Source organism: Balaenoptera ricei, chromosome 5 (genome assembly GCF_028023285.1).
Source record: "Balaenoptera ricei isolate mBalRic1 chromosome 5, mBalRic1.hap2, whole genome shotgun sequence".
Classification (NCBI taxonomy): Eukaryota; Metazoa; Chordata; class Mammalia; order Artiodactyla; family Balaenopteridae; genus Balaenoptera; species Balaenoptera ricei.
In genome coordinates, this window is record NC_082643.1 from 75,494,476 (window position 1) to 75,506,499 (window position 12,024).

A 12,024-nucleotide genomic window follows, 5' to 3' on the forward strand; every position below is an offset into this window, starting at 1 on the left:
CCAATAATTTAATCTACCACAAAGCCCTAGTTTTCTCATAGACAAAATAAGCTTACCACATCTATGAGGTGTGGTAGGCAGACTAATAGCCACCCCAAAATGGCCATGCCCTAATCCCCACAATCTGTGAATACGTTACCTTAAAGGGCAAAAGAGATTTTGCAGAGTGACAATGTTAAGGATCTTAAGATAAAAAGATTAGCCTGGATTACTCAGGAGAGCACAATGTAATCATAAATATCTTTATAAGAGAAAAAGGGAGGTGGAAGAGTTAGAAAAGAAGATGTAACAGTGGAAGCAGACATCACATGAGCCAAGGAATGTGAGCCTCCAGAAGCTGGAAAAGGGAAGGAATGGATTCTCCCCTAAAGCCTCCAGAAGGAACATAGCCCAGTTGAAACCTTGATTTTAGTTCCCTAAGACTCATTTCAGACTTCTGACCTCTAGAACTGCAAAGCAATAAACTTGTGTTGTTTTAAGCCACTAAGTTTGTGAAAATTTGTTTCAACAGCAATAGGAAACTAATACACTAGGTAAATATCATTGTTCAGTCCTTCCTAAATATGGATACTGCAGGCTTTATTTTTCACATAACCAGCATGACTAATCTGGATGCCAAAAGCCCTGCTTTTCATTTCAGAGGAAAATTATGAGTCCTGTGTCATTGAAAAGGGGAGTATTTACTTGGGACAGTTTGGAAGAAGTACAGCGGAATCTTGGGACATGAGAGGGCATCACTTCTGCCAGACGCTCCATAAGCAATGTGCTGATAGCTGTCAAAGGAAGGTGCTCAGGAGAAGCCATGAGGGGACATGTGAACCTGGCTCTACACCAAAGGCACCATGCAGGTGAGGAGAGCTGCTCTGCCAGCATGGGCTGCTTCTAGGGCTCCTGTAAGCAGGGTTGCCTGCAGCTTCTCCATGCTGACCCAGTTCTAATCCACAGAGCCCCATCCCCCAACCTCTAGACCCACTGACTTCCTCTAAGGTCATAGCCCATCCACCTCTTCTCCCCTTCCTAAGATGACCCTCATTTAGTCTCCACTGGTTTGGGACTGGGACTTCTCCCTATTCTCTTTCCACTGACCTGTTAGAGCATAATTCCCCAGCGCCTACTCTTCTAACACAGCCTGTCTCTTGAAAATCAATACCTTGGCTTTCATTCCTCTATCCACCTGTGGACAAGTCAAGCTTTCAGAATTTTCATATAATAAAGATATTTAATTTCCATATCATTAGTTACATAAAAGATACATAAAGGAGCAACTTAATTTTTTCATGGTCTAATTTTATTGTTTAAGAATCAATAAAATAAGGAATACTTCTCTAATTTGGTCTATTAACTATAGGGGAGAGTTACATGGACAAAAATTACATCTATTTCTTCCCTCCTAATGAAAGGTTCTAAGACATAAATAATTTGTCAGAGGGAACCTTCAAGATGGCAGAGGAGTAAGATGTGGAGATCACCTTCCTCCCCACAAATACATCAAAAATACATCTACATGTGGAACAACTCCTACAGAACACCTACTGAACACTGGCAGAAGAGCTCAGACTTCCCAAAAGGCAAGAAACTCCCCACGTACCTGGGTAGGGCAAAAGACAAAAGAAAAAACAGAGACAAAGAATAGGGACGGGACCTGCACCAGTGGGAGGCAGCTGTGAAGGAGGAAAGGTTTCCACACACTATGAAGCCCCTTCGCAGGCAGAGACTGCGGGTGGCAGAGGTGGGGAGCTTCAGAGCCGTGGAGGAGAGCGCAGCCACAGGGGTGCGGAGGGCAAAGCGGAGAGATTCCCGCACAGAGGATCGGTGCCGAGCAGCACTCACCAGCCCGAGAGGCTTGTCTCCTCACCCGCCGGGGCGGGCGGGGGCTGGGAGCTGAGGCACGGGCTTCGGTCAGATCCCAGGGAGAGGACTGGGGTTGGTGGCGTGAACACAGCCTGAAGGGGCTAGTGCGCCACGGCTAGCCAGGAGGGAGTCTGGGAAAAAGTCTGGAACTGCCTAAGACGCAAGAGACCATTGTTTTGGGGTGCGCAAGGAGAGGGGATTCAGAGCACTGCCTAACTGAGCTCCAGAGACAGGCGCGAGCCGTGGCTATCAGCGCGGACCCCAGCGACGGGCATGAGACGCTAAGGCTGCTGCTGCCGCCACCAAGAAGCCTGTGTGCGAGCACAGGTCACTCTCCACACCACCCCTCCCGGGAGCCTGTGCAGCCCGCCATTGCCAAGGTCCTGTGATCCAGGGACAACTTCCCCAGGAGAACACACGGTGTTGCCTCAGGCTGCTGCAACATCACGCTGGCCTCTGCCGCCGCAGGCTCGCCCCACATCCGTACCCCTCCCTCCCCCCGGCCTGAGTGAGCCAGAGTCCCCTAATCAGCTGCTCCTTTAACCCCGTCCTGTCTGAGCGAAGAACAGACACCCTCAGGAGACCTACACTTAGAGGGGGCGCCAAATCCAAAGCTGAATCCCAGGAGCTGTGGGAACAAAGAAGAGAAAGGGAAATCTCTCCCAGCAGCCTCAGCAGCAGAGGATTAAATCTCCACAATCAACTTGATGTACCTGCATCTGTGGAATACCTGAATAGACAATGAATCATCCCAAATTGAGGAGGTGGACTTTGGCAGCAAGTGTAGATTTAGGGTTTGCTTTCTGCATCTAATTTGTTTCTGGTTTTATGTTTATCTTAGTTTAGTATTTAGAGCTTATTATCATTGGTAGATTTGTTTATTGATTTGGTTGCTCTCTTCCTTTTTAAATTTTTTATATATATATATTATTTTCTTTCCATTTTCTCTTTTTGTGAGTGTGTATGTGTATGCTTCTTTGTGTGATTTTGTCTGTATAGCTTTGATATTATCATTTGTCCTAGGGCTCTGTCTGTCCGTTTTTTTTTCTTTGTTTGTTTTGGGGGTTTTTGGGGTTTTTTTTTTTTGTATAGTTCTTAGTGCTTTTTATCATTGGTGGATTTGTTTTTTGGTTTGGTTGCTCTCTTCTTGCTTTTTTTTATTACTTTTTAATTTTTTATTTTTAATAAATTTTTTAAATTTTTTATTTTAATAACTTTATTTCATTTTTTTCTTACTTTCTTTCTTTCTTTTTCTCCCTTTTCTTCTGAGCCGTGTGGCTGACAAGGTCTTGGTGCTCTGGCCAGGTGTCAGGCCTGAGTCTCTGAGGTGGGAGAGCTGAGTTCAGGACATTGGTCTACCAGAGACCTCCCAGCCCCACGTAATATCAAATGGCGAATCCTCTCCCAGAGATCTCCATCTCAATGCTAAGACCCAGCTCCACTCAACGACCAGCAAGCTACAGTGCTGGACACCCTATGCCAAACAACTAGTAACACAGGAACACAACCCCACCCATTAGTAGAGAGGCCGCTTAAAATCATAATAAGTTCACAGACACCCCAAAACACACCACCAGACATGGACCTGCCCACCAGAAAGACAAGATCCAGCCTCATCCACCAGAAGACAGGCACCAGTCCCCTCCACCAGGAAGCCTACACAACCCACTGAACCAACCTTAGCCACTGGGAGCAGACACCAAAAACACTGGGAACTACGAACCTGCAGCCTGCGAAATGGAGACCCCAAACACAGTAAGTTAAGCAAAATGAGAAGACAGAGAAATACACAGCAGATGAAGGACGAAGGTAAAAACCCACTAGACCAAACAAATGCAGAGGTAATACGCAGTCTACCAAAAAAAAGGATTCAGAGTACTGATAGTAACGATGATCCAAAATCTTGGAAATAGAATGGAGAAAATACAAGAAACGTTTTAAAAGGAACCTTCCTGCACTGTTGGTGGGAATGTAAATTGATACAGCCACTGTGGAGAACAGTATGGAGGTTCCTTAAAAAACTAAAAATAGAACTACCATACGACCCAGCAATCCCACTACTGGGCATATACCCTGAGAAAACCATAATTCAAAAAGAGCCATCTACCACAATGTTCACTGCAGCACTATTTACAATAGCCAGGACATGGAAGCAACCTAAGTGTCCATCAACAGATGAATGGATAAAGAAGACGTGGCACATATATACAACGGAATATCACTCAGCCATAAAAAGAAGCGAAATTGGGCTTCCCTGGTGGTGCAGTGGTTGAGAATCTGCCTGCTAATGCAGGGGACACGGGTTCGAGCCCTGGTCTGGGAAGATCCCACATGCCGCGGAGCAACTAGGCCCGTGAGCCACAACTACTGAGCCTGTGCGTCTGGAGCCTGTGCTCCGCAACAAGAGAGGCCACGATAGTGAGAGGACCATGCACCGCGATGAAGAGTGGCCCCCGCTTGCCACAACTAGAGAAAGCCCTCGCACAGAAACGAAGACCCAACACAGCCAAAAAAAAATAAAATCAATTAATTAATTAATTAAAAAAAAAAAAAAAGAAGCGAAATTGAGTTATTTGTAATGAGGTGGGTGGACCTAGAGACTGTCATACAGAGTGGAGTAAGTCAGAAAGAGAAAAACAAAGACCATATACTAACCCATATATGTGGAATCTAAAAAAAAAAAAAAAGGTTCTGAAGAATCTAGGGTCAGGACAGGAATAATGATGCAGACATAGAGAATGGACTTGAGGACATGGGGAGGGGGAAGGGTAAGCTGGGACGAAGTGAGAGCGTGGCATGGACATATATACACTACCAAATGTAAAATAGATAGCTAGTGGGAAGCAACTGCATAGCACAGGGAGATCAGCTGGGTGCTTTGTGTCCACCTAGAGGGGTGGGATAGGGAGGGTGGGAGGGAGATGCAAGAGGGAGGAGATATGGGGATATATATGTATACATATAGCTGATTCACTTTGTTATACAGCAGCAACTAACACAACATTTTAAAGCAATTATACTCCCATAAAGATGTTAAAAAAAAATTTGTCAGCAGTTAGGTGAGATAATGAATTATTAGAAAAATAAAATTCAGCAAAGAGATCCAAATTCTTAGTTGAATGGATTTGTACACATAAATAAAATTTCCTTAACCAAAAATTTTTGTATGGTATTTTATTCTGTGTATCATTTTGAAAATTCCTTCAAGGCAATAATGATTGAGGGATTGATATATTTATATAGTGTGTCAATTTATAGACTATTTAATGTTTATATTGCTTTATACAATATTCAGAATACTGGATTTAGGAGAATGATCAGAAATCTGCAAGCATGAATAGGCCAGCCAGAGGATATTTGTCTAGTCCTACTCTTATACTGTTTTTACGAAGTTTGGAAACACTGGGCGCTAATTCCCTAATTATGTGGTAACCATGGTCTGCCAGTAGAGTTCATTAAGTTGTTTCAGGTCATCTTGTGGAATCTGTGGGTTTGCTCAGCATGTTGTTCTAAAGTCAGAATTAAGATAGATTCATGGGATTTATCTTCAAGCAATTAAAACAAAGCTTCCACAAATTTAAATGTCATGATGATACAAGAATTCTGATAAGTTGACAAAAATGAGAGATATTCCAATTTAGATATTTCTTACACTAAGGAGAGGAAAATTTTAATGAGATTCACAAGACTTGGATAAGTGAGTGCTAATGGTCAGAGTCACCATTCCGGACTTTAGGGGACTTGTAGGTAATCTTGGGAACAGATTACCCTTCAGTTCTTGGGCCTAGATCAGAAGAACATTAGAAAGAAAGCAAGAGAGGGTGAAGAAAGGAATCTAATATAATGATGGTCTAACAAGAGAAAGACTAAAACCGAGAAAAATATAAGCATTGGAGAAGTGAAAAATGGGTGGCAGAGGCTATGATAGGCCAACAAGAAAACAGAGGGGGGGAATCCTCTAGAGATGGGAAACAAAGTCAAGTGTGGTATCTGAATTCTTCCAGGAATCACTTTACACAACCATTCATAATACACTACTGAATATTCCATGAAGGCTGGAATTGGGTTTTATTCCTCATCTTATCTAGCATAGTGCCTGCTCCATAATAGATATGCAGTAAATGGTTATTAAATAAATGACTGAATGAATATTAAAGATAACTCACATCAGAAATAATTGATTGTAGCAAGCTACCAATACTTCACCATGCAAACTCTATTCCTATTCAATATAGGAAATCTCCAAAGACAAAGAGATGGAAAAGAAGGAAATAACCACTAAGAGAATGTCACTGAATTCATTAACTCAAAGTAAGAATATTTATTGAGGTCCTAATTAGTATCAATGTCAAATGCTGTGATAAAGAGTATCAAAGTGATGGTATGTGGAAGGTGGTCACAGTACTCTATAGTTTACAACAATTCTTTAATTGTACACAAATAATCTAGCAGTAGTATCAGCTTATTTTTTGGTGGTTTTTTTCTGCTTCTTGGATGACGTCACCTAATTTCTTAATGTAGCTGTCTGCATTGTTTGAAATTGTATCAAAAATCCTAGAATTTCTTGCCTACTAAGCTAAGAAGGCAATATTCCATTAGTAGATGCTTGCTTTGATAGACTATTGCATAAGAATTTCCCTGGATAAATGTGATTTTAAATCCTACAACTTAATGTTACATATACAGAAAAGAGCTCAAGTTGTAATTAATTGATTAATAACGATACTACCTTATAGAGTTGCTATGAGGAATAAATATGTTAATGCACATAAATAATGAGAATAGTGCCTGGCATTCAGGAAGTACTTAATCAGTGTTTACTATTATTCTTGCTGTTGTTTTTCCAGAATGGTCCACATAAACCACTGGGACTAAGAGTCAAGAGTATCACTTCCTTTTTTCTGGAATATTATCTTATTACCAAAGCTAGATTCAGTGAACCAAAGATAGATAAGAAGTATTACCTGAAACTTCTGTTAATACAGATTAATGGCTGCATGCTAAGCTCAGTGAGCAAAGCTGAGCAGCTGTCCTCCTTGAGTGAACCTAGCCATCCCCCCGCAGTCTCAACTCCTCCAATCTCATGATAATTCAATCAAATGATGCTACAGAAATGATGTTTTGATAAATTTTAAAAGTATAATTTAAAACTGGATAGAAGCTATTTAACTGCAGAAAAACCTCCCCTAGGTGAAGATTGAACATTCAATAAATGATAGATTTTAAAAACTGCTAACCAAATGTTGCAGTTTCAAAAGACCAGATGATATCATAACATGATATATTTAGTCTTGTAAATCTTCACATTTGTTATTATTATAACATTTCAAAAGATAAAGTTGGGAATTTTATAGAGCATAGAGCATTATACTTTTAAAAACTAAAAAAGCCAAAACAGCAAAAGGCAGAATTCTAGCTTTGGGCCAAACAATTAATTTCTCTGATATTCAGTTATTTTAAAACAGACATCACCATAATAATAATATCCTGTTTATTTCACAAAATTTTGGGTACGATTAAGTAAAATAATGTCTGTAAAACCCTTTGCATAATGTAAATTGTTCTGCAAGTGCATTATTATTTATATTTTATTTTATTTGTCTTGAAATGTTAGAATGCTCATAAATACGAGCACATTGGCCAGAGGTATGCATGTACATACATAGATGGAGGTTAATGTCTAATTCGAGTTCTTAGAAAGGAGTCACCAAATTATAGTATGTGCTGTAATTACCTTCCTTCTTTGCATCTATTTTTCTCTAATACAGTAATGTTAAATTTGTAGAAAGAGAGGGAACTAAAATTATGGAAATTATAGTACGTGATTCTAACAGAGTATGCTTACAAAGTTTGAGGATAAGGTCAAGAAAAGATTACCATCTGAAATGTAATCTCATAAGAATAAATTAGAAAAAATTAATGACCTTAATTGTCTGTATCATTGACCCACCCTAAGAGACCTTGGAAATAATGTTGCTGCTAAGAGCAAGGTGTATCTCAAATTTAATCATGTGAACTGGGTGAAGAGCTATGAGCTATGCAGTTGTTTTGCAATGTGTCTTGCATGAGATAAAAAGGAATAATTTTTTTAAATAAAAAATAATCTCTCTAAAATTTTCAAATAATGGGTAAAATTATTATCAGATAGAAACATCATTACAGCACAATTTCTTAAAGAGAACTAAAAAAGAACACCTATATCAGAGAATAATGGTAAGATTTCTGGGCCTGTTTCTAAACAAACTAGTGATGGATACCAATAGGAAACATGCCTATCAGTATACCTGTATTTATCTTTGGCTCAGGAAATACCCTCCTGGTGATCTAACCTGATCAGAATAAAAAAATCATAGATCAATACATATCTGCTTCATTTTCCTCATTAAACAATGAAGCCATAAAGAACACTAAGGAATATTTTTTATTAAAATTTCCTTTTACATCTAGGTCAATAATTCTCTTTACTGTATGGAAGAACAACCTAAACAGTTTCTAATACATGCCCATTTCCAGGCCATGACTAGATTCTAGGTTTTCAGATTTCCAAATTGGCCTCTCTTAAGCATTACATTCTTGTCCTCTCTGAGAGAAATGAAAAAGTCAGGCATCTGAAAAGCCATAACTTAGACCAGCTCCAGGCTCTTGAGTGATTCACCAACGAACCACAGTCTATAAGGGCCACCTGATCATCCAGCTGACCTTTTCTCTCCTGGCCCATCACTACCCTTAAAAACCTTGATTAATACTGCACATTCTCAATTACCCAGAATTCTATAGGGTAAATTAATTGACAAACAGAATGAAAATTTGTTCTAATGTCCCTTTTACAGACAACTTTCTAAATAAGTGCTGCTAAGAAGTGTAAATGTTTGGAGCAAATAATTTCAATGACTATTCTCTGCACAGCTGAAATTTTTGCAAAGCACATGCCAATTTTTATGAGACAGCAATAACATAATGGAAAACTAATAGAGAGGAAGCAAAGTGATTTACAGGGTCTTTGAAAGATATTATTCGTATTTAGGGCTCCCTCTCAAGTTTCAGATTGAGTGCTTTAAGATTTTATAACCTAAAAAGGGAAGAAAAACTTGACTGTTTCTTCAATCACAGTTCCTTTCTTCAATCAGATTGGCTGTGCATTGGAACCTTAATCAAATATCCAAGATATGACTCCTGACTCCTCACTTTTCCTCACTGAGAGAAATTGCTACATTACAGTTACATCTAGTTAAGTTTGCTGCTTACTTTCCAAGGAATTCGGAAAATATACAGAGATCCAGGGAAGAGTCACATCTGGCCCCTATATCACACTTAACGGGAGTAATTGAATGGTAACTTCTGCTTTTACCCCCGGGGGCTTCCCTGCTACTGTACTGTGGGATGCCTGTGGGCGTGACCTACTCAGTCATCCTAAGACATATGCCTAAGATATTTGTCATCCGTTATGACATACACATCTCTTAGCAAGCAGCAAGTATCCAAGTCAGCTCTTCGACATAACGCTGTGTAGATTGCACTGCACAACTCCAAGCTGTGCTGCTCACACAGTGATGTGAATGGAGCCCCTTAGAATAGTGCAGCTGGCAGCCTGATTCAAGGTAGGAGCTCCTTTAACATTTTATCCTGGAGAGATCGGAGAATATTCCCACGATGATGATGGCAATGATAATGATGATGAAACTAATGATGATGGTCAAAATTTGTGAATACCTACAATGTGCTGATTACTGTAAAATTATTTAAAAAAAAAGAATGACCAAAAGAAACTGATTAAATATCAGACTTTGAGGCACCTCTGCTAGGAATCATTATTGTTTTCTTAAAGCATGGGGTAAACGGAATGAGGTTAAATTATTAGAAAATGACAGACTTTTTCTCCAAAAAAGGGTGGGATGGAATTATGCATAAAAATATAAGTAAATATTGCAACCTAATCTAGTACTAAATTTGGACTTTGGAAGTTCTTCTATTTCCTCTTTGTGAATTTATAGCAGTATCAGGATAAAGCCATAGGGAGGAAAAGCTCTTCTCTCATAGGTTTTGAAGATTTAAGGTATTTACTCATAAATGATAGGTTTCTTGAGAGGTCTGAACAACAAATTCAAATCTAAGTACTAAAATCGGTACAGCAGTTTTGTAAATAATCCTCCAAATCATACAGCAATTGAAATCATGACAAGCTAAATTAATCACAAGAATGCAAACATTTTTAAACAATTTTTACAGAGTCTTGGTCTACACGTTAGCAATAACAATTTCTGCATTGGGTGAAACACAGAGGCCACTAAGATGAACTCAACCTAATGACTAGAAATCCACACAGGACTGCGTCCAACCTAGTAAAACATAGTCATCAGTTTCTGATTTTTGGTTCTCAACCCCCTCCCCTAAGCTGTGAAATCCTTCACGGGTAAATTCTATAAATGAAAAAAACCTTTGCTTTTAACTGCTTTTATCCTTTGATTTATTTTCTAAATCCTCATGAGGTGACTTTTCCAAATACTTCCTTTAAATGAAAAATAAGTGTCTTTGGTTAAAATCCCCACCACTCCCATGTTGTTATATAATGTCAAGGCATTGAATAATTCATCACAAGAGATCATTTTATTTAAATATTGAGAATATAAAATGGTATTACAATGAAAAATACTGGCTTGCTACCTTAATGGTAGTGATTATGAACTCCATTCCTGAAAATAATGATGCCTGTTTTTAACAGAAAATCATTTCACCAATGCTTCCAGGCAATTTCAAAAACTTAACATAAGATCATCGCCAAAGGCCCAGGACCTGAATAATACATTCCTACATTACTGGGCAGAATCTATCATATCTTAAGGGCTAATTTTTTACTATAAAATCTGATCTCAATCTGTACATTTATAGAATAACTTTTTCAAGTGCTGCCCTAGAGTTCTTAAGCAAATTAATGGAGAAATGCACCTCAGATGAAATCTGCAACCTCCCCAGGAATGGGAGGAAGCCTTTATATCTACATAACATTCCAGCTGAATCCAACTCCACTGAATGCAGTACTCAGCCTTTTCTGGTTTAAATATCTATACAAGTGATGATAAATGCTAAACTGGTGTCTTAAGGATGATTAACCAGAAATTAACTCCTAAGCTTTGCTCAAATGCTTTGAAGACTACAGTCTGTCTTCTTCCCTTCCTTGGCTAAGAAACAGATATATTGTTTTAGTCATTGCACCCTAAAAGAAGACTACTTACATGTTAGGAATTTGGCTTTGAGAAGTCAATCTAGTTTGCTAAGCATATGACCTTATTTTTAATCAATGGCTGTTGAGACAATATCCTAGATGTAGAAGTGACTCATGAAGTATGTAGGAATCATGAATAAGAGAGGTTTGCTTTAAACTGGAGAACAGAGAGGTGTTGAGATGGTGAATTAGAAACAAAGATCAGGAAGGACAAAGTACAGTGACTTACCTGTAATACTTTGGTCAAATTGTTAAATAGAGCTTGTCCAGCACTGACTTTATATTTAACACCTCTGACTGTGCCATTTTTGCTTAAAATGTTGACTCTTCTTGTACCAAACCCCTTCTCGCTGGCAGCCCTTGCTAACACCAGCAAGTTATCCTGGTCATTCTCCTGCTCGTCCCCTTCCGATCCTATGTGGCCGTTCTGCTGTCCATCAGACTCACTGAGCCCATCTATGCCACAGATACTGGCACATTCAGAATCCAGAGAGCCTGCCGGTCGCCCATCTTCATATACCTCCTTCAGAACTCGCCCACTGTGAGATGACGCGATCCGAAACCGGACTTTCCGTGACCTGTCATTTTCTGGCTTCATCTCCCTTTTTAGCATGGTCCCATCCACATAATAAGCTGTTCACATAATTCTGGTTCCCTGGTTACTGCATTAGTCCACTTTCCATATAACAATACCAGAGCTTAATTCTAGTGACAGCAGCACTCATATGAAACTAACATCAAAACGAAAGAAGATTCCCAAGAACTTAGAGTGCATCTCTGCTATTAATAATGAATGTGTGTGTGTCTGCTATGGTTACCTTTAAACTAAAACCTGCAAAGTGATCCCAGCCTTTAAATATTAAATAGCCATGGTGGACGCTTTAACAAGACAAGTGCAAGAAAGTAGTATGCAATGAAACAGAAAATAAGTACGGGGCAAGGAAATGAAAGAC

At 39.3% G+C, this 12,024-nt stretch overlaps 1 protein-coding gene across 10 annotated transcripts in view; it reads right to left on the reverse strand.

Annotated features, from left to right (window-relative positions):
- GRXCR1 (glutaredoxin and cysteine rich domain containing 1) overlaps positions 1-12,024 on the reverse strand; it is a 339,725-nt gene that overhangs the window by 114,673 nt on the left and 213,028 nt on the right. The window contains exon 1 of one of the 10 annotated variants that reach the window (XM_059924130.1): positions 11,301-11,693. The exons of the other annotated variants lie outside the window; for them this stretch is intronic. Within the exon in view, the coding sequence (XP_059780113.1) occupies positions 11,301-11,684 (384 nt within the window). The 5' untranslated portion in view covers positions 11,685-11,693. Of the gene's footprint in view, positions 1-11,300; positions 11,694-12,024 lie in introns of those variants that run through there. 10 annotated transcript variants of the gene reach the window in all.